The sequence below is a fragment of the Bemisia tabaci genome, chromosome 2 (genome assembly GCF_918797505.1).
Source record: "Bemisia tabaci chromosome 2, PGI_BMITA_v3".
Lineage (NCBI taxonomy): Eukaryota > Metazoa > Arthropoda > Insecta > Hemiptera > Aleyrodidae > Bemisia > Bemisia tabaci.
In genome coordinates, this window is record NC_092794.1 from 72,815,772 (window position 1) to 72,839,177 (window position 23,406).

Here is a 23,406-nt window from a genome sequence, read left to right on the forward strand (position 1 = left end):
ATTTGCGTTTTATGCGTTTCCTGCGTATCTGCGTTTATTGCGTTTTCTGCGTATTTGCGTTTATTGCGTTTCCTGCGTATTTGCGTTTATTGCGTTTCCTGCGTATTTGCGTTTATTGCGTTTCCTGCGTATTTGCGTTTATTGCGTTTTCTGCGTATTTGCGCATATTATGGCTGGCGGAGCGAGCCGAATGTCACTCACGTAGCGAGTGATCGGGGGTCCAGGGGGCGTAGCCCCTTCGCCGGCCGTGACGGACGCTTAAAGCGCGTCCAGAACGGCTGTATTTTCATCTATTTACTTCTATAAATTGGATGGTGTAGAAGCTTAAATTCTTTATGTTATTTATTAAACTAATAATAATAGGCAAAGAGGGTAGAATTATTACTATGACCATGAATAGTGTGGTTTCTGCTCGATCTGGTTGATATCCTCAAGTCATAATAATTATTAATACAATAATTATAGAGATTTCAAACACGTTTAGTATACATGCTCTTATAACTGGCGCATAAATCAGCCAGAATTATAATTGAGATTGTGATTATTTTTTTTCCCAGTGCAGGATGAAGAGGAAACTTTGCCATTTTTGTAATTTTTAGGTAATATTTGGAATTTTTTTAAAATTTGCATCGTCATTTTAGCGCTCTCCTATAAAATTGGGAAAATACTAAAATCATCAGCTTCCTTATTTTCCAGTGTAGAATGCGGCAAAGTTGCTGACTCATTTTTACGAAAATGGTCAGTTAGGTGGTATTGTTCCTATATGCAACCGAGATATGAAAAAGCATTATTTACTTACCCTCAAACCAGTGCAGATTTCTTTAGCCGTATGCCAAGTAACTTGTGGGTAAGACACAACCATGTAGCACGAGTTGTTGTACATGAGCATTCTATCATCAGAGCATTCCAGCCCAGCTGAAATAAGAGAATCAACGAAAGAAACGAATGAATGTGTCAGCAAAGAAATGTTATACAAGTAATACCAAAAGTTGGTGATCATGATTTTACGAAAAGATTATGATTTTATAGAGGAATGGGCAAAAATTAAGGATTTGAGGAAAAAATGTTGAGGATTTTAGCCCATTTTTGAGACATTTACCGATAGAAATACAAGTGTAGAAACCATATGAGGCATCCCAGGAAAGGATCTGTCAAAGGTGCGACTATGAATACGGCCCTACGACGAGGAAAACTGATTTGAGACTAACCATGAACCATCGAGACACGAGCCTTGAAGCCGGGAAAGTGGTGCGAATAGTCTGAAACGAAGAGCATGCGCAGTCGGGAGCTGGAACTTTCGTGCCTCAGAAGCTTCAACCTATCCCCCCAGTCGCCGCACAACTTTTTGGGTGCCATCGATGAGGTCATCTCTCCCGCGAGCTCATTGCCTCGGTTTCCTTCTCTCGAGTTCCCAACATCATCATCGGAATCTTCCTCGATCTCCAGTAATTCGATGTAGTCGTATGAACACCTAAAACATGGTCATTTGACAATTTTAAGGGAACAAAATTTTGAAATTACGGTCTATGGAAAGACCTGCCCCAGAGTAATTTTTCTTCCCCTCTAGGAACAAATTTGAACGTATTTCTGCTAAACAAAAGTATGTGCTTTAAGATATGAGCCGTGTGACTCATAAGAATGTATGCGTAACAGGGCTCCCGTCATAATGCACATATAGTTCCGTCAGGCAGAAGTACGTCCATTATTTGATCACATCTTGTACCCCGAGGAACCTTATGGGGACCTTAACCTTGTCTTGTACCTTATGGGGAGGTTGCCAGGTTGAGTCACTTGGCAGGAGATAGTAATGTGTTTGTTGGGCTGATTGAGATTACTCCTGCCTCATTTGGACGCATTTCTGTCAAACGGAACTATGTGCATTATGACGTGAGCCCTGTAATGCATATATTCTTATGGGTCTCAGGGCTCATTTCGTAATGCATATAGTTCTGTTTGGTAGAAATATGTCTATTTTTCTTAAGAATGTGACTTGTTTCATTTCTTATAACCATAGTGTCTAGAATTGTTTACCATGCTCATTCCTTGATTTTCTCCTGATTTTCCCTGATTTTCCAAAGCTGAGTCTTTGATGGGAATTCAAAGTTTTTCCCTACTTCATCGGGGTTCTCTTGAGAAAACATGTATAACTCTATGGAATTCCTGGTATAAATGTAGATTTTCTTGATCTTTCAGCCCATTCTTTCTCGCACATCAGAATTCTTAATTTCAAAAGCGTGTTTGACGTTTGCGGTAACTATCCGATCAATGATGGCTTCTCTATTACTCTGACGATTTGAAGATTCAAAAAGACACGGATGGATCTGGGTGTTTCCTTGGAAATTTTAAAACCACCTAGTGCGACACATACACACACACAAAAAAAGACGACTCAGGTCCGATTAAATAAACCGTAAAATGGTTTTTCAGCGGTAGAAGAAGAGATTTTCGGTTATCAGAACAATTTCCCTAATTTTTCCCTGATTTTCTCTGAAAATTTGCATTACTTGTTGAATACCGGTTTCCCGGTCCTAGAGACCCTTGCGAGGCGTGAGTGTCGATTATCGATATCTCCCCATTTGAAGTTGTTGTAAAGAATCGATTATTATTGTAGTGTTGGTTGCGAACACCCTGTTTATCGATCTTTTCCATGGGTTTAAAAAGGCAGATCAATCGATAGATCGCAAAGTGCGCGACTGCTTATAACTTAGTCCTTGTATGAATATCAAAACGAAAACCTAAACCGAGGTAATATTCTACGGCTTGGTTACGCGTTCAAATTTCCGTCAAATTTCGATCTAAATGATGACCAAGATGGCGGTCGAGAGTTATCTAGATTGATGTGTAAAATTAATTACAACAGCGAGTTGATTGAAATAAGCACGGTTGTGTGGAAATCAGATGAAAGATGAGCCCCACAGCTCCATCATCTACCATCAAATTTTTGCAGGCCGTAGAAATTTGATGGTAGATGGTGCGCACCAGTCACCATTTGATCGGAAATTGATGGAAATTTGAGCGTGTAACCATAGCACTAGGCTTGTTGATGAATACTTACACAGATTCGTTTTCGATGACGAGTTCATCGAAATCGATGATCAATCGATGGGTGGGCGGTGCTGAGATCTCGACGAGGCAGAAAGCGTTGTCCGGGTACATATGAGGAAACCCCGGGCTCACCACAGTCGCCGAAGGGTGCTCCGAGCTCAGCGATATCGATCGATTGCAATCGAAGGTTTTCGCCGAATCAGCCAGTTCTACCGACAAAAGTCCCTCTCATTAATCATGCATTATCTTCCACGTTTGATCTCTAAACGGATACAAATTCTTCTTGGGGGCTACTGCATTGCCCGGCAATGGAGATGTTGCATGTGTGAGGGATTTGCGATTTGACCATTTGATTCTTACGTAAAAGTTCGCGAGAAACACGATGGTTCCACTGGTTTTCTCTGAAATCATCTTTCAAGCCCAAAAATTTCTCAAAGTGAGGCCAAAATGGAGGGGATATCCCACCCTACCCTGAGAGTCCACCTCTACATCAAAACAAACTCTCCATGCAAAGATAAGGATCAAATACATTAGCAGGGTTGCCGTGTTTTCAGTTTTGGAGTCCCCAAATAAAGTGGCCTCACTTTGAGAGCTTTTTTTGAGCTTGGGATATGATTTCAGAGAAAACCAGTGGCACCATCGTGTTTCTCGCGAACTTTTACATAAGAATCAATGGTCAAATCGCAAATCCCTCACACATGCAACATCTCAATTGGACGTATTTATGCTGAATGGAACTATGTGCAAGCGGAAAGATGGGGTGTGCTCATTAGTGCTCGGGCCATGAGAATGAATGGGATAACTTAAAAGCGCCAGTGACGTCAGCGGCAACGACGAGAGAAACGACGATCAACGACACGGTCTTTAACTCATGAGCCCTGTCCACAAGGCTCTTGTCACATGCCCACGGCTCACGAGTTAGCGCTCAGTTCTTTTTGATTTAATTGAAAATCTCGCTTTCCCATTTTCTCAAAAGGAACTAAATCCCCTTTTACAGTGTTTCTTATGCAGCTTCCACAAGCACACCCCATCTCTTCACTTGTACATAGTTCCATTTAGCAAAAATACGTCCAATTAATTGTGGATCAGTTGTGCTGGTGATAGAATCGTGTTTGATGCCTTATTCTTGTAGATTAGCTAAAAATATAATCTGCCCAAACAGCAACTCTCAACGTTCAATATTAACCGAGATAGATCGCTTTCAAGAATTTCACCGAAAAAAAAAGGAAGTTGAATTAACATTCTGGATGTAAAAAAAGTGTGCGAGAACTTATAAATGCTGAATTACCCGCCGCACAGCACTTAATTTTACATCTTGGCATTGCTGAAGTAACTGCTGAGGCAGGTATTTTAGCATTTTGTAAGTTCTCGCACACTTTTTTTACATCCAGAATGTTAAATTAACTTCACTTTTTTTTCGGTGTGCTTTAGGACGTCATCCACTGCGGTAGTGACACCCTCGGTTTCTTCCACCTTGCTTTCATCAGTCAGGGAGACACACATTTGCATTGGTTACTCAACGTGAAACTCGGATGAAAGGGAGGTGGAAGGAATCGAGGATGTCACTGCCGCAGCGGAGGACGTCCTGAGCCGAATTTTTCAAAGCGCGATATCTCGGTTCATATTCAACGTTGAAAGTTGCGGTTTTTACAGATCATATTATATTTAGCTAATCTACCAGAATCAAGCATCAAAACACGATTCTGTGACCAGTGCAATTGACTCATTTTCTTGAACCATATTAGATAGTATCAGAATCCTGACAGTGCATGCTATGTACGTCTAGCCGATCTGCTAGACGCTTGGTTAACACTATCAGAAGTCTGGTGCAGGTCACCAAATTGCCTGGAGATCAATAAGGCTGTGGCCAGGTTTTTCCAGACCCTAGAAAAATCGCATTAATTTTCTCCTTGGTCGCGGAGGAAATATGCTTATCGCTCTTACAATATTCATTACTACTGGCACTAGAGCAATTAATTAACACATCTGGGTTAGCTGCGTCTAAAATGCCTATATGAAGAGAGTGCGTCAAAATATGGATCTGTCAGGACCAAAAAGAGCGACCAACCTTCTAACACGAAAAACGCTAGAAAAATGTCGCTGCCAATCTCCAGATTCCAATATCATACCAAGATGGTCAAGAATGTGATTTCATTATTGTGCGTCCTCCCGCAAAAATGAGTAAATGTATCAAACAACTAAGTAAACTCCGTGCTTTCCAAACAACGGGTCGTGAAAATTCTACATAAAATGTATCATTCTGGATAATTTGAGTTCTTGTGGGTTGGTTACTCTTTTAGGCCCCAAAATCTCAATGACTAAACCTCCGACAAGTCCGTTTTCTCCCGATACCTATGCTGCCGTACTCAGGAAGAACGCCGTATGAGCCTCCAGGCGTTGTCAAATTTCCTTTGATAAAACACGAATTTTCTGGTTAACTTATGAATATTTTCCTTCTACTTTTTCAGATAATTTTGTTCGCAATTTCAGGTAAAGTTCCCGAAAATTCCGAGGAAAAATATTCATAACGTTCCTTAAAAATGAAAATTTTAATTTTAAATTTTAAAATTTGGCAACTCTCGAATGTTCATACGGCGTTTTTCTTAGGACGGCAATACAGACATTCAAGCTGTGTCGATATCATCCAACCCTTTTCTTCATTGACGGGTTCAGCATTAGAATCCGAGACAGAGCGATTGTCAACTTGACAAAACGCCTGTTTTTTTCATCATCCCTTGTGCATGGCAGGCAGATAGTTCTCACCCGTCACTCGCACATTACTCCATCACCATCGCACTGACGATTTTCAGTTATTATTTTTTGCATGTCGACAGGAACTGACGGCGGAGCATACCTTTGACGTTGGCGTTCTGAAGGGTCTGGCAGATGAAAAAATTGGGCGTTGAGCAATGGCGGTCGTTCCACATGAAGGTGTTGACGGTCCTGGATTGAGAGGCGAATTTCGGGGGGCGGATGGGGAGGGGGTGGAAGGGTCGGGACAGGAAGGGGTTGTGATTGGTCGAGAGCGGGGAGCTCTGGTGATGGGCCGAGGGCGGGAGGTGGAAAGGATCGGCGGAGCTCGACACAGTCCTCCTCGCTGATCCCGTCGTCACTCGGCTGCCGGTTGTACGATCCGAATTGCGACCAACCAGGAAACCAATCTGTCCACACGCCCAATCAGAAAAATTTTCAATCTTAGAATGGAGATGTGGAGATCAGGCCCGCCACATCCCATCTCGGGCCCTGGTACCAATTTTATGGCCCGGGCCCCTAGCACAGGGGGGGGGGGGGGGGGGTTCCCCCGGGAAATTTTTAAAATTTTAAATCTATTCGAACGCATTATGAAGCTCTTATGATGGAGATTTTCCATCAATTTCTGCAGAATAATTACGCCTTTTTGTATACTTTCAGCACCAAAAACTTTCGAATTGTTGCATTCAAAACATCTATAATTTTTTTTTTGAGGGGGCAGATGATAATTTTCAATTCTATGGGGAGCCGGGCCCCCCTGGACTCCCCTTTCGTACGTCTATGGCAAGGGAGTTAAGCCATTGAAGTGGAGGATGCCCAGAAAGGAGCCTCTTAGCATCCGACAACGGAAGAAAATGAAACACAGTTACTAAAAATATCATTCTACATATACTCAAAATCTTGAAAATCTCTAAAAAAGTAAGAAAAATTTTATAGTGCCCTAGCGTGTTTTTGAAACTTTATTCACCTTTTGCGGAATTCTTAGGGTAATTTTTTCACTTTTCCCTACGAGACAAGGGTTACACATGAATTCGTAGTGGTTTGTCACCTGCGTCACGGGCCCCTCCAAGGCCCGGGCCCCGGCACCAGGGACCCAGTATCCCCCCCCCCCCCCCCTTGTGGCGGGCCTGGTGGAGATGTAGAGAATGTGTGAGGATTTTGCGATTACACCGTTGATTCTTACGTAAAACTTCGCGAGAAACACGAGGTGCCACTGGTTTTCTCTGAAATCAACTCGCAAGCTCAAAAAAAGCTCTCAAGTTCAGGCCAAAATGTAGGCGATATCCCACGCTATCCTGAGAGCCCACGTCTACATCAAGGCAAACTCTCCATGCAAAGATAGGGAGCAAATACATTTGCAGGGTTGCCGTGTTTTCAGTTTTGGAGTCCCCAATTGAGATGGCAGCCCTGTCAATGTATTTGCTCCCTATCTTTGCATGGAGAGTTTGTTTTGATGTAGAGGTGGACCCTCAGAATAGCGTGGGATATCCCCTCCATTTTGGCCTCAACTTGAGAGCTTTTTTTTGAGCTTGGGAGTTAATTTCAGAGAAAACCAGTGGCACCATTGTGTTTCTCGCGAACTTTTACATAAGAATCAACAATCAAATCGCAAATTCTTCACACATGCAACATCTCCATAGGGAAACTTTAAAAGCTTATTACTCCGTTTATACAAAACTCTGAGGTTTCAAAAGTGAATCCATTGGTTCCCTCGTGAAATTTTCTTCTCGAAGCATCCTTTAAAATTTAAAAAAAGACGAAAAAAACATCAAAATTTGCAGTTTTAGTCAAAAAATTCATTACCGATTTCTCTAATTGACTCGATCCACTGTGCGACGCTTCGTGCGCCCTCTGGGACCCGCTTTCAATGGACCTATGCTCTGTTATTGGAAAGAACATTGGCGGATCTAGCAAATTGGCAACATTGTCTTTTTTTTTCATTTAAACCTACGGAAATGTATCGATTCTTTAAGGGGCCAGGTGCTCTGACAACAATCGATTATTTAGCATAGGTTTGAATGGAGGAAATCCGGTGTTGCCAAATTGGCGGATCCGCCTCTGTGGAAGAAAGGAGAAAACAAGAGCGGGAATTTGAATTGGCGCAGAAAAGGACATATTTTCTTGATGTTTTAACTCCAAGTTATGATAATTAGGAATACGAATATCGATTACTATGTAAGTGGTGCGATTTTTTTTTATCAACAAGCACTATGTCCGGCCTATTTCATTGTTATTAATGTTTTCTGCTTTTTCTTTTTGTTTTTGATTTTTTGTTTTTAAGTAACAACAACAATAAATCGTTTGCAACCTGAGAGAAAACAAGAGCAACAATTTCAATTGCGGGCCGAGTGGCAACCCCTACTTTTAAGAATCGTCTCTGATTGGCTGATCCGCCTGGTGCCTACTGTCTGGGCCCTTATGGAAAATAACGCGGGGCTAGTTTTCCATCGAAAATATCTCGAAAACAAGGAAGAATTCATAGTGTTGTTTTATCAGGTAATTAATGATTGGGTTTAAAAATTTATGCGTCTAAGATTACAGAACTCAGTTCTCCAGATTTTACTGAAGAGGTTGATGGGTAATAAATTTCTCCCCGATGACAGACTCACGAGCAACTAGCATAGACGCATCGTTGGGAACGCAACCAAAGCGCCTTCAATTTTGCGTGGAAGCAACACGCACATCCCCCGAACACGATTAGTCGCATTTAAGCGCCGTCGAAACCGCTCGGTAATAAATTGTACTTCTACGCATGTCGATGGCTAAAGTGCGAACCACGCATCTCCATTGCGGTGTTTTACGAATGTCCGCTCCTTTTTTTTCGCGGAACAACTTTATAGCTTAAAATTTTTACAGAATTGTCTGCTAACGGAGAAGAAAAATCAAGGAAAGTTTCGAAAAATTACGTTGTCTAATTTTCTACGAAAACAATTAAGTATGACAGGAAGTCTGCAACTCCGCAAACGGAGGTACGCGGTTTCGCACTCTGCTCATCGATATGTCGCAGGCAAATAGTAGTCAAATTAGGCATTTTATCAAATGCCTGGGCAGATACTCAAATTTTTAAATTTTACGAGGTTTTCTATGTTTTTACAAAGACCTCTCTTTTCAATATTTTGAGACTAAAAATCCGTCAAAGTACAAACTGTCATTGTGTTTCCTGTTCAAAAATGCTTCTCATATTTCTTTAACCGTCCAAACTGTAAAAATTGTTTATATAATGGAATGCTGCATATTCTGAGATAAATTTGCATTTGAATACCAGAAATAAACGTATTTATGATCATATGAAGCAAGTTTTTCCACAGAATTCTTTTCCACACGATCAGAAAATATGTTTATCCACAGTCAGCAAAATAATCAGAATTTCAGTCTACGAAAGAGCATTTGACTATTTGCCTAGGCATTTAACAAAATGCCTGATTTGACTATTTGCCTGCGACAGATATACTTTTCAAACAAGCATTCGAACTCATAAAACTTGGACGTATTTCTGCTATGAGGAACCAGAGACGGGTATGAGTGTGCTTGTTAGTTGAGGGCCGCAAGAATGAATGGGCATTAAAAAGCGCCAGTGACGTCAGCTGCGACGACGACGAGCTCGACGTATGTGCGCTTTAAAGTCTCTGTTACACCTTCAAAATACTCCACCTAAATGTCAAGATCAAGTGCTGTGGTTGATCCAAGTCATCGAATAGGCCAATCACAGCACCTGATCTTGATATTTTGATGGCTATATAATATATATCGACGGTGAAACTACCAAACCACGTATCTCGGTTTGCGACGTCGCAGACTTCCTGTCATACTTTATTTTTTAAATGAAAAACTACTTAACGTCCAGTCTTGAAAATTTCTGTGATTTTTCCTCTTCGTGCGGAGAAAATTATGTGAAAATTTCAAGGAATGATATTGATTTGGTCTACTTCAAAAAAATAAAATGCGAGCGTAGATTTTTAAACACAGCAAACGAGATACGTGGTTTGGTAGTTTCACCGTCGATATAGCTTTGATAGTGTGACACAGGCTTAACTCATGAGCCTTGTACACAACGCTCTCGTCACATGCCCACGGATCACGAGTGCCGCATATTTTAGCGCTTTGGCTCCGTTTGTTTTACTGTAAAATCCCACTTTCCCATTTCCACATAAGGAATCAAGTCTACTTTTACATTAATTCTTATGCAGCCAAATGCAGCCTCTTAGAGCACACCCTATATTTCCCACCCGTCTCTTGTTCCTTTTAGCAGACGTACGTCCGGTTGGTGTTTTATGTCTTGCTTCTCACTTTTTATTATGTGATTCAGAGCGAGACTTACTTGTGTACGACACAGGAGACGCGTCCGTCCAGCGGAAGTCTCCCTCATGGTTCAAGTCGGTTGCGCCAATCCAGTAAGAGTTGTCATCGTTGTATTTTGGGCTGAGGTGAAAAAGAGAAAGAAACCGAAAAAAAAAAACAAATCATAGTTTTTATAAGATAATAATAACATGATTGAAAGCTCTTAATTATATTGGATTTTTGGTTTAGTACTAGTAAGACCGCGAAAAAGTGATTATTAACATTAATAGCCACGTTATTTTCAAAGGTATGGAGGACTAGAACTGGGGAAAGGAAATAATAGACACATGTCACATCCGAAAATTGCACCATTCAAAAGATATTTACATGCTAACCAGTAGACCAACTGATGTTCGATGCATTTAGACTGATGTGACTTTTGTCTATTCTTTTCTCTCCTCAGTTCTGAACTGATTGTGAGCACCAAAAATAAACTAAGAGTTTCAGAACTTAAACTAACATTCTCGATTTGAATTTGTTCGTCGGTCATTTCTGCGCCAATCATGGCCGGAATTTATGAAATAAGGCATTGAAAATTTTGGAGAACTTTCAGATTAAAATTCTGAAAGTTTTGCAGAAGCAAAATTTGCAACCCGCGCAAAATACATGAAAAATTGATGAATGAAATTCCAACAATTTTGAAGTAAGAGTTCTACGATCAATGGATTTTTTGTTAGAAAAAAGGAAGTTTCTCAAAATTAGCTGTTTTTCACCAATTCAACCATTTATTTGATCAAATTTTGAAGCTTCTAGACCAAATTTGACGAACTTCGGAACTAAATCCGGGCGTATTCCGGAATTTTTCCCCGGAATTTCTCTCGGTACTTCGGCAATCTTCAATATGTTTCCCGATATCGGAATTATTTCGGAATCTTCTGATAAAATAAAATGGCAGCACTGGTCTACTCCCGTGCTAAGGAAGAACGCCGTGTGAGCCTTCAGACGTTGCCAAGTTTCTACCGATAAAAACCGAAATTACTGGAAAAATTGCGAATATTATTTTCCACAATACTCAGGCATTTTTATGCGTAGTTCAATCTAAAATATCTGAAAATTTCAAGGAAAATAAGCATGAAAGTTGTCAAAAATACATGTTTTATCGAGGGAAATTTGGCAACTCTCGAATGTTCATACGGCGTTCTTCCTTGGCAAAACAGTCCAATGGTCCATCCCGCGGGTTCGGGGTGGTAAATGGGGAAGGTGCAGGGACGGATTTCCCACAAGGCAGACCTAGGCAGCTGCCTAGGAGCGCAAAATTTTGAGGGGCGCAAATTTTTGAGACACGTGAATGCTTCTTTAAGGGTTCTAGAATTGAAATCGGCACAACAAATTAAGGACGAAGAAAGAGCCGCGCGAAATGAAGAATATCTGGATTACATTTTGCAATGGGCCTGTTGCAAACTTTTGCTAGAGCAGAATGAAGAGTTGTTTCCTATAGATAATACCTCAAAAATCACGATGAGCGCATCGGCAAAGTCTGAAATGCACTCATAAATTCACAATCTGCGTAAGAAATTTGCGTTATTTTGAGCTTCCCGCTTCAAAAACGATACTACTGCACAGGTGAACATTTTGTTAGAGGAGTCGCTCCATCTTCGGCAATATTCATCATGGCCGACGCTTGCGCAGTTCCTCGCGTAATTCGAGGAGAGTTCAAGGTCAATTAAGGCGGGCGAGGAAAATATGAACGTAAACACGCCGATTGTTGTATGGTTTAATCCTGTTCAGGTGTTATCTCGTCCCATCACACGTATTTTGGCGGACTGGCGTCGGCCATGATGAGTATTGTCGCCAATGGAACGACTCCTCTAACAAAATGTTCACCTGTACCGTGGTATCGTTTTCGAAGCGGGAAGCTCAAAAAACCGCAAATTTCTAACGCAGATTGTGAAGTTATGAGTGCATTTCAGACTTTGCCGATGCGCTCATCGTAATTTTTGAGGCATTATCTGCAGGAAACAACTCTTAGTTTTGCTCTAGCAAAAGTTTGCAACAGGCCCATTTGGAACTATAAATTTTAGCCCGGTTTAAAAACGACGTATGTGCCATTAGTTTCCCTGTGCACATAAATGTTTTTCCAGAAGAGCCAGAATTTATAGTTCCAAATTGCAAAATGCAGTCCATCTGTGAATCTGTCCTTGTCCACCGATACGATTCACAAGACCCGCATTATAAAGCATTCTAAAATGGACCGAGTTTAACAGAAAGGAACCAAGCCACATCAGCTATTGCCAAATTTAACTGGGCAATACAATTTTTTACGAGAGAACGTTTGTGCGGATTCCTTTGAAATTTTTAAGGAATTTGCTTCAAACTATGAAGATTTTTCACTGCAATTCGCACGAAAATTCGCAGAACCGTTTTCATGTAAAAAATTAAATTGCCAAATTAAATTTGGCAACAGCTGATGTGGCTTGGTTCCTTTCTGTTTAACGCGGTCCAAATAGTGAGTAAAATTTTCATTTTACTTTTTTCAACTTTCTCTCGCCTTTGTTTAATTTTTCTTTGATTTAATTCCCTATACCTTTTGAAAAATATGCTAGCACAAGAGGCTTTTAAGCCACCAAATTTTTCTCTGAAATAACCTAAAGGTAGCCTTAAATTGCGTTACTCAAATGCCCGATTTTAAGAATTTTCCGGGGGAGGACCCTCGGACCCCCCAAGCGGTCGTCCGTTCTGCGGAGGGCGCGACTGTAAGATTTGCCTCGGAGCGCTAAGAAGGAAAATCCGTGCCTGGGAAGGTGCTGACCTGTTGATGAGGATGCGGTTGATGGTCTCCTCGGCGGATTGGGTGAGGATGGTGAGGAGGTGTCCGCCGGTGTTCCTGCACTCTTGCTCGGCCTCCGCCCACGGGAGAGGCCGCTCCTCGACGACGCTGACGCAGGAGTGCCCCACCGCCACCGACCCGAACGGGCACCGCTCCACCAGCTCCGGGATCGGCACCGCCTCGTACTTCACCAGAACCACCGGGAACGGCCCTTCCGCTACAGGCAAGCTTTTGAAATGCAGGTAAACCGTGCTACTCGTCTGCAAACAGTCATTTTAACATCAGTCCTCCCATTTCCCGAAACTAGTTCTCAATTGGGTCACTTCCACTGGTCACAGAATTGTGTTTTCATGCTTCATTCTTGCAGATCAACACTGAATCCCTCGAAGAAAAGTCTATCGACAGTTCCGAGGAGAACAATGCAGACTGAATAACGAAAGAAGAGCGAGGAACTTCAGCTCACCAATAATAGATAATAAGCACTTTAATGGGAAACAGTACAAGGGGAAATCGCAATATAGATTAAGAAATTGTAAATATTTAGGCTTCACCTCTTAGAATGTATAAACAGGCCTTCGGGTCATGACCTGTCTATCATGATTCCACTTGGTCCAAACTAAATAAATTACCTTTTTTGTTCCAAAAAAAAAAAAAGAAAGAAAGAAAAAAAAAGATCAAAGATCTGCCCGAACAGCAACTTTCTGTGTTGGATATCAACCGAAATATCGCGCCTTGAAAAACGCGATTTATGACGTCAAAAACCCGACTTTTCAAAGAACGATATCTCGATTAATATTCAAGGTGGAAAGTTGATTTTCGGACAGATCTTATTATTTTTAGTTGAGCTGCAAAAATGAAGCATCGAAACACAATTCTGTCACCAGCGCAGCTGACCCATTTGAGATTTTCCTGGAATTTTTCCCGGAACTTTTGAAATTCCTAAAATGTTCCGGATCTGTTGCGTTTTCCGGAACTTTCTCGGAACTTTTGAACAATTAAAGAATCCCGGAACTTTTAACGGTCATGGAATGGGGGAAATTGGAACGAAAATGTTCCGACCCTGAACTTTTGACGGACATGCAATGGTAGCGCTGTTCAATATCATACTTCAGAGAGGGCACACTCCACATCCAGAGTCCGGATGGATCGCGTCAAGCAGAAAGGAACCAAGCCACATCAGCTATCGCCATATTTGATTCGGCGATTTAATTTTTTACATGAAACCGGTCATGCAGATTTTTGTGCAAATTTCATCGAACAACTTTGTGCATAGTACAAATCAAATTTCTTAAAATTTCCAAAGGAATCCGAAAATAGGCCTCTTGCGAAACATTAAATTGCCCGGTTAAATTTGGCAATAGCTGGTATGAGTTGGTTCCTTTCTACTAAACGCGGTCCAGATGACAGGCGGAAGGAATAAATAATTGGACCGCATTTTGCAATTTGGAACTATAAATTCTGGCTCTTCTGGAAAAACACGTATGTACATAGGGAGACTAATGGCACATGCGTTGTTTTTAAACCAGGCTAGAATTATAGTTCCAAATTGCAAAATGCAGTCCAATTAGGGTATGAGGGGAATAGACCCCCCCCCCTCTCCCGACAATGTATCTCGAGGGTGAAGGAACAAAACTGCCTAACCGACAATTTTGGCAAAAATGGGTTGGCAACTTCGCCGAATTTTCCAGTATAAAGTACGCAAGTTGATGATTTGAGTTGTTTTCCAGTTCTGTATAGGGGAGCGTTGTAATCAGGCTGTAATGCATGAAAAAATTGCATATCTTATAACTTCAAAATTACAGGAATAGCAAAGTTTTATATTCGTCTTGCAAAATTGTCAGTTTGCAGATAGGCGGTATTGTTTTTCAGCCATTGATGTGAGGTGGGAGAGGTTCAATTACGATTTTGCAAGATGACAGCATTAATTGTCCTCCGGTTGAATCCATTAAAAATGTCGAATTTAGGTGAGGCAAGCTTCCTCACCGAGAATCGATTGTTTTACATGCATTTAAATCATGTATGTCATGAAATGATCGCCAATTTTGAAGAAAAATTTGCATCGTACGGATTTTTTCCAATTATAAGGTCGGCTCGGGTCGATTTTATTATAAAAAATTTGAAAGTTTTGAGATTGGATTCCTAACACCCCCCCCCCTCCTTCCCCCCAAATAATAATAATAATGAAGAAAGAGAGATTTTTCCTTGATTCAATTTAATGCACCAGAGATATAAAGTTAAAGAAAACCATTCATGATTGATAATTTGTTGAAGCGACGCAAAATGGACCGAGTCAATAAGAGAGGTCGCACAAGAAATATTTGACTAAAACTGCAGATGTTGATGTTTATTTTGTGACATTTTGAACTTCAAGGGGTGCTTCTGGAAGAAAATGTCACAAGAATACCAATGGAACCACTTATAAAACCTCAAAGTTTTGTATAAACGGAGTCATGAGCGTTTAAAGTTTCCAAATTTTGTCCGGTCTCTCCTATTGGCACGATAGACTGCGCGTCGCGCCGCGCCGCATCGCTCGGAAACCAAATCGCTGCTAGTTCGCCTTCAAATTTGGCGACGCAACCTAACCCCACACCGAAGTTAATTAAGTTGTATCCAGCGAGTGGCTGTATGCTGAGTGTTTCTAAGTGCCTTGAGGACCTCTGGACTCCAACTTTCAGCTTCTGACCAGCGAGATCTTCTTTGTTTCTTAAGGATAAACGACATCGATGGCCAACGTGCGGAACCACGTATCTCCTTTTGCGACGTTGCGGACCTCCTGTTATTCTTTTTTTTTTTTTTCCGTTCTCCACTCCTCTATTAGCAGAATATTTCAGATATTCGTAGACATTTTGAAATTTTCGTAGAATATTATAATTGTGCATAATCACTGAATATTCCACATAGGTCGAAGAAAAACAGCGAAAATGCCCATATAGCTCAAAACTCGTTCGTAATTATCTTCGACAACAAATGAGGAAACGTGTGTTTCGACTTTGACCTCCGAAGTGTTCCATGAGCGACATTTTCTTTCCGAGCAGACCTAACACTCTAAATACGTCGCCTAATTAGACAATGACAGTGTCGGTTCAGTGTTTTTTTTCTCAATTTAAAAGCATGTAAAACAATCGATTCTCGGCACGGCAGCTCGCCTCACCCACTATCGAAATTTTTAACGGATATACTTGGAGGAAAAACAGAATTGCCAACTTGGAAAATCGCCACTGGACCAAGATCCTAATATAAAAAGTTGTAAAATAGAACGAAATTAACCGCAAAGCAATTCTGTTCAAATGAGACTGAGAGCATAATAATACAAAAAATTAAAGTCAACAAAAGGGTAAAACCGCGACCAAAGTCATCCCCGCGCTCTCCTAGCCCTGCTAACCACCGTCCGACCATTCCGAGAGCAATTGGACGGCTCCGAGCAGAATCAGCATACCTGCACTCGGCTATCCTGTGAAGAACGACTCTTTTTTAACGAACTTGGCGTGCGGAAAGAGCTGTTTCTCGCGGATTAATTCACTTCAATTAGGTTGGTTCTCCTTAGGCGTTCAATTAATGAGCCGCTTGAGACTATCAATTTATTGTTCACCGAGCGAAATCACTGCTCTGCGCTGCTCGTATCCGCACTAATGAAACTTGGTCATGATAGCCACCTGATTCTTTTCCTCAATCTATATTCCCGGGAAGCACATTTATGTGCTGTCGTGCCGAGGGAAAACGCCGTGTGAACGTTCGAGGGTTGCCCAATTATTCGGATAAAACACTTATTTTTGAGGAAAGTTACCATTTTTTCCCGTGAAATTGTTAGATAATTCATATCTGTAGCAAATAAAATTCTCTGAAAAATTGGAGAGAAAATACTTGTAGCTTTTTTTTTAAAATTCGTATATTAAGAGAAGATATTTGGCATCGTCTAGCGGTTCATGCAGCGTTCTTCCTTAGCTCGGCAGTCTACCTCACTGAACTTTCCACGGAGCGATGTTCATGGGAAAATACATTAAAAATAGGTTTCCGCGTTCGTGACAATCAACTTTTTTTTTTTTTTTAATGGGAAAGTGAACTCCTCTGAGAAGGTGGGTTTTTCTTGTAACTGGTTGTAAGAATCATCATTGGTTCTCTGCTGTGCTGAGAAGAAACGCTGTATGAACCTTCAGGCGTTGCCAAATTTCTTTTGACGAAACACAAATTTATTGGGAAAGTTGTACATATTTTCCATCCAAGTTTTCAGACAATGTTGTTCGTAATTTAATCTAAAATATCTGAAAATTTCAAGGCAAAATATGCTCAACTTTCTTTCAAAATAAATGTTTCAATAGGGGAAATTTTTCAACATTCGGATATTCATAAGGCGTTTTTCCTTAGCACGGCAGTACTGCACACATTAATCATAATATACGTATGTGTGCATATGTCCGGACACTTTCCCTCAGGAATTTTCTCAGCAACAAAGCTCCCCGTCGGAAACTACCCCGTAGGTTTTCCTTGCAGGCAGGCAGTCCCCCTGGGGCCACATTCCCGCCAACACTTCCCCGCGGAAAGAAGAGGGAAGCCTTAAAGTATTTAAAAGTCAAGGATTCGTTTTGGGAGAAGAGAAAACTGCGAAGAGTGAATATATACATTTTTGTCGCTTCAGCACTTCCTGGAGCTCTACGACCCCTAACCGACACTGTTCTCTATTAAACCATAACCCCTCGCACTTAAAGCTTTCGGATTAACTACTCTGTCGTGATAGCGAAGAGAGCCGTAAGTGCAACATTTTCGAAATCGAGTTTTCTTCAAAATTCGTCTAACTTCTTTTAGATGAAATTACTGAGACAGCTAAAGCAGCAAAATGCATCCTAATTTAATGAAAACAAGACGTATGAGAAAGCCGTAAGTGCACAAAAAATGACACAATTTTTTTCAGGACAGCCGTAGATGCATGAGAGCCAATGAAAACAGTGCTTTCCAGTAAAGTGCCGCCCTTTTCTGCCAATTTCTAACCTGTGTGTTTGTTGTGCGTCCAAAACGCAACCATGAAAGCATGCAGAAGATAGCACTTACGGCTGTCTCGCCTAACAATAACCTAGCATGGAAATGAAAAATACCCTTTTTATGTAATGGAAATAAAATCAGTCGATTTTTAATCATCCATACGATTTCTAGGAGTCTTCCGGACGATTAGTGGCAATTTGACAAAGAACGGAGGCTTCTTTCAATAAAATGTTCTTGTCAGAAGCTTCTGAGCCCGTTTTCTCAAAACTTCATTTTTGCACTTACGGCTCTCTTAGCTAGGCAGTAGGCAGCATCACGGCAGTACTCATGGCCTTTACCCTCTCATTGGACGCCATCCAATGGCGATTCCAGGAAGTTGGCAACACTGCTAACACTCCATTTGAACCCATTGAATATATCGATTCTAGGTGAGGCAGGCTGCCTCTACCTAACCCAACCTTTCATTCGCCATTCTTTGTGCATCATCATACCATGTTAGTTGTTCCGTCATTCTGTCATGAGCGATGGTTTGTTCGGCATCTATGATCTCCCATATCGGCTCTATCCGGCCGTGATAAATGAGTCGCATTCAGCAAAAAGGAACCAGCACGATTACAGTGTTGTAAAAATGTTGATTCTTCATAATTATCTACAAAATCTCCCGGAGTATCAAATAGTTTTGGCGTCCCACCAAAAGAGTGTTCATTTTAAAGGAGAATAATTGTGTACATTTTAATAATGTACATATATTGAATATTTTTAAAATCAAAGGAGAATTTACACGATTTTGAAAACACTGTGATCTCGCTGGTTCCTTTTTGCAAAATGCGATCCAAATATTAGCCAGACGTTTGACAGGGATCTCAAGGAATTTTTCTTCATTTTAATCGGATTGAGAGTGGATTTTCGCTGATGCTTGGACTTACCGATAGGAGCTCCAATCTCTGGGGGTAGTCGATCTGGTCGGCGCAGAACATCCACGAGCCGTCGGTCTCGACGTAGTGGATGAGGAGGTTGGCGCACCGGAGATCCTCAGAAGCGGGAACGAACCCGACGGCTCTCCCGTGGCTCCCATTCACCCCCGACTTCCCTTGACCCCCCTCGCGGAAAAAAACCCCCGCGAGATCCGAGCTCGGGAGAATGTCGTTGGAGAGGTTCTCTCTCGGATTTGTACTGGCAGAAGAAGGTGCACCCGTATTGCTAAGACTATTGCGTTCGTACTTAAAATTACTACTATGACTAGATTTAGAATAGAATTGAACGTGTTGGTCGGCCGCGTTGGCGAGGGCGGAATCGGGGGCGGGCGAGGGGGATGGGGGGAAATTGACGTGGAAGGACAGGAGCACTTGGTTGCCGTACGGGAGGGCGATCTTGAAGTTGCAGTCCAGACTCCGCTGGGCCCGCACGAGGAAGGAGTCGAGCCGGTTGGTAAGGGTGACGTTGTAGCAGTGGTCCACCAGCTCGTACGAAAGCGAGAACACCGCCGAGCCCAGGATGTGAATCGTTGGGAACGAGGTGTCGCCCTGCCAATTTAAAAAAAAAACATTCATTCAAAATTGAGGATTTAATTATACATTCATTAATTGGACGTATTTCTATCAAACAGACCTATGTGGAGGTGAGAAATATGGGGTATGCTCGTTAGTTCTCTGGCCGTAAGAGTGAATGAGGATATTAAAGCGCCAGTGACGTCAGCGGCAATGATCGAGCCCCAGAGCGGGGGCGCGATCTTCGTCGGGGGGGCATTAACTCATGAGCCCTGTCCACAACGCTCTCTTGCCATGCCCACGGATCATGAGTCCCGCATTCAGTTGGCACGTAGGTATGTTTGATAGAATGTAAAATCCCGCTTTTCCAATTCTTCAAAAGGAATCACGCACACTTTTACATTGCTTCTTATGCAGATTTCTGGAGCACACCCCATATTTCTCACCTCCACATAGGTCTGTTTGGTAGAAATACGTCCAATTTACAAGTAAATGGTGGTAGATAGTCCTGATTCCACACTATTCTGAGGGGGAGACAAGGCCAATGAAATCGAAAAATTGCTCATTAATCAAAAAAAGGAGGGGCATCGATAAGGGTCGTGTTTGGGTTCACCCACTTCCTCTACTCCACGATTTTTTACTCATTATACCTTGTACGGAATGCACCAGGATTCCGTCATTCTGGGTCTAATACTGGGTTCCAAGATCTTTTTGGTAGAATTGAAGTTGGATGTCTAAGGATTGAGAAAACAAGCGAGAAATCTTCATTTGAAGTTGACGTCTTTTTCCCGTCTATTTCTTATGGACCAGTGATTCTCGACCCATTTCCCGCCCATGTCTACTCAAAGAAGTAGTTTGGAGGGAAAAATGTGAAAATAAACCATCCTAGTGAGTCAAAAATATCTTTAAGATGACAAACTCAAAAACAAATATTCAAATGTCGAATTGTGAATTTTTGATTTTTGTCCACAGAGTGTCGCTTTGTGCGCCGAGCCGGACAATATTTTGAGAGTACTTGAAAATGGTGAGTGACCTGCGGGGTGGAGGGATAGTAGAGGTGTCTCTGGGTGGGCGGGACCTCCTCGAGTTTGCCGCAAAAGCGTTTGGCGGTGGCAGAGGCGTTGGCGTGGCTGTCGGGCGGCGGGTGAGCGCGGAATTCCAGGTGCCCGGCGTCGCAAGCCACGTTGAGTTTGGTGAGCCAGATGACCAGGCCCGGGTTCTCGGGCGCCGCCGCCGGGCTCCAAGTCTTTTGTGCGTGCGCGTGCGCGAATGAGACGCGACACGAGGATTCGGAAGGCAACTTTGGCAAGTCCAATGACGAAAAATTACCCGAGATTAACCTTAGCTGGATATCACAATCTGCAACCGAAACATTTTCAGTTCAATTTATCAATTTCTTTCAGTTATAAGATGTTTAGCCCTCAACTGGCTGATTGTTGAAATTGATAGACCAAGCCATAAACAAAGAAGACAAAAAGGATGTGGAGGAATCCTATTGGGGGAAGCGGGTGGTTGCAATGGACAAAGCAGGTAGGTAATGGGCTAACTAACGGCAACTCACGAGGGGCCCTTTAGCTAGTCCATCATTTACTTCCTGAGTCTTAGACCACCAAAACCAAGGTTAACCAAGAACCACCAAAATTAACCAAAAGGATCATTCCATACTCGCAGAGACAAGAGACCCTCCACTGGCCTCTTGGCGACAGGTGGAAGCTTTTACTTTCGGGGATTCAACAGTTCCTTATGGACAATTATAAGGGAGCAACAGTCATCACCCTAATTTCGGCTGTTGACCTACCTACATGGTCGATGATGAGCTTCGGGTGACGTCATGAGCCAAACAACTTTCCCAAACGTCGGCCATCTTCGGCTTGTTTGCAAAACGAAACTGCCAACACGTTGTTGAACATCAACCATGTAGGTAAGTCAACAGTAGAATGCTGGAGTCCCGAAAGTAAAAGCTTTCACCATGGCCAAGATACTAGTGGAAGGTCTCTTGTCTCTGCATACTCATTATGTCCTCTTTGTCTATAGCTTTGTCTATTAATTTCAACAATCAGCCGGCAGGCCGCTTCGCAGTCCAATCCCACAAGGCAATATGCGCTACGCGCTACTCGTGTAATTATACATTAGAATGAGATTTTCCTGTAGTATTTAACAAAAGCTATGTACATGGCGCTGCGCTATGCTGGAACCCTGTTCTCTTGTGCTAACGAAAAACGCCGTATGAACCTTCAGGCGTTGCCAAATTTCCTTTTGATAAAATACGAATTTCCTGGTAAACTCATGAATACTTGTCTTCCAATTTTTTAGATAATTTTGCTCGCAATTTTTCCTAAAGTTCTGGATAATTCCAAGGGAAAATATTCATAACTTTCCTCCAAAATAAACTTTTTATTGAAGGAAATTTAACAATTCGCGTATGTTCATACGGCGTTCTTTCTTAGAACTTTAGTATTAGACTGAATTTCCTAGCCTTAGTATAGGGTTCTGGCATAGCGAAGCGGGTACTCCGCATGCTTGTGGCCGATTTAAAGGGGCTCCGAAGTGTCCCTCAAGAAAAACAAAATTGGTCCATTTCTATTAAAAATTTAATTAGAAAAAATATGCTGTAACACAATTTAGTATTACAACTTTTCCATTTTTTCCATACTCGAGTTATAAGTGCAGATAATCGCCGAAAAATGACATTGGGTATCATTTTTAAAGGAAAAATCGGGGTTTAAGGTGGAGGCGGTTGGATTACTAAAAAAATGAACATGATTCCTTTGGGTAATTTTGTTAGGGAAAAAATCGATATCTTGATATCCGCTTCTTTTTCGAGGTATTTCGCCAAAACCGATTTTGAGGGCCATGTTGGGCCCTTCGCCCGCCTCCTCCCCCCCCCCCCCCTTAATCGCCAAGCTCACATTCATATCTCTAGGACTTTTCTTGGGGACACCTGGGGATTCAACTGAACCCAATAAAACAATAATTGGCTATCTCACAATTTTTTTTGCCAGACCCTATTCTGACGTCATAGTGCCTGAATAAGCCCATCCTGCAGAACTGTCAATTCGTGAGCGAGAGAAACAAGTGGGTAATGAGTATGATTTTGAAAAACTTAGGTACAAGAGTATAGTAAGAGCCTTCTCTCTAAAGACATACTTAATCATTATTGTTTGACTCTATGGATAAATTTTGACGATAAAGACCATGAAGAACTAAAATAATTTTTTTGTGAAATATCAAGTAGCCTGTCTTGACTTGAATTATTTACCTTTTTTTATAAGAAAACTAAAACGATTCTCAAAAATAACGTCCTTCTGATGTAGCAGTCGATATCGCAACCTGTCAACATAATTTATTTATTAATAATGATCTGAAAAAAAACTTTTCACATTGGAGAAAATAGTACAAATGATGATGAACACTTTGAACGTCAAATAAAACAGAATGTTACGATTTCTGTCTTTACTTTTTTCTTAATTTTCATGAATGTGTTATTTTCCCTAATGATAGTATCGTGGCAGGGTTTCCGTGTCATAGATTTTCGAAGTTTCACATTTTTAGTTTAAGTGAAAACCTCTACGGCATTATACTTAATAGTTTCATGATGCATATTCAATTTATTGGATTGATCACTTTGTTCCACGCTTGATATTACGTAACGGTGAAGATTGAATGCATATGGTGAAGTTCAACATATTGATAGTAAAGAGCGAAACGACGTATCTCCACTTACATGTTTCAAAATTTCTGCTCTTATTTTATTTTTTCAAAGAGAAACAAGGCAACTCTCCCATACTAGTTTCAAATCTAGGCATAATAGTCTGCCACTAAAGGAGCAAAATAAAGGAAGTTTTCAAGAAATTATGTGGCCAGTTTTCCAAAGAAAATATATAAGGTAACCGAAATCTGCAACGTCCTAAACAGATATACGTGGATTTGCACTTTAGACATCGATAATACTTTCTTCCTCATAGTTACAATTAGTTGTTTTTGTAATATCTTGAGCTTGGTTCCTTTATCAGTGATACACGCAATTGAGCTATTGCATATGTC

At 41.5% G+C, this 23,406-nt stretch overlaps 1 protein-coding gene across 1 annotated transcript in view; it reads right to left on the bottom strand.

Annotated features, from left to right (window-relative positions):
- Window positions 1–23,406, bottom strand: part of LOC109032040 (uncharacterized) — a 137,380-nt gene that overhangs the window by 53,697 nt on the left and 60,277 nt on the right. Inside the window, 10 exon segments of the mRNA XM_019043945.2 lie at window positions 800–915; window positions 1,209–1,471; window positions 3,056–3,254; window positions 5,900–6,041; window positions 6,043–6,206; window positions 10,115–10,215; window positions 12,884–13,161; window positions 18,802–19,398; window positions 20,396–20,721; window positions 22,622–22,692. Coding sequence (XP_018899490.2) covers window positions 800–915; window positions 1,209–1,471; window positions 3,056–3,254; window positions 5,900–6,041; window positions 6,043–6,206; window positions 10,115–10,215; window positions 12,884–13,161; window positions 18,802–19,398; window positions 20,396–20,721; window positions 22,622–22,692 — 2,257 coding nt within the window.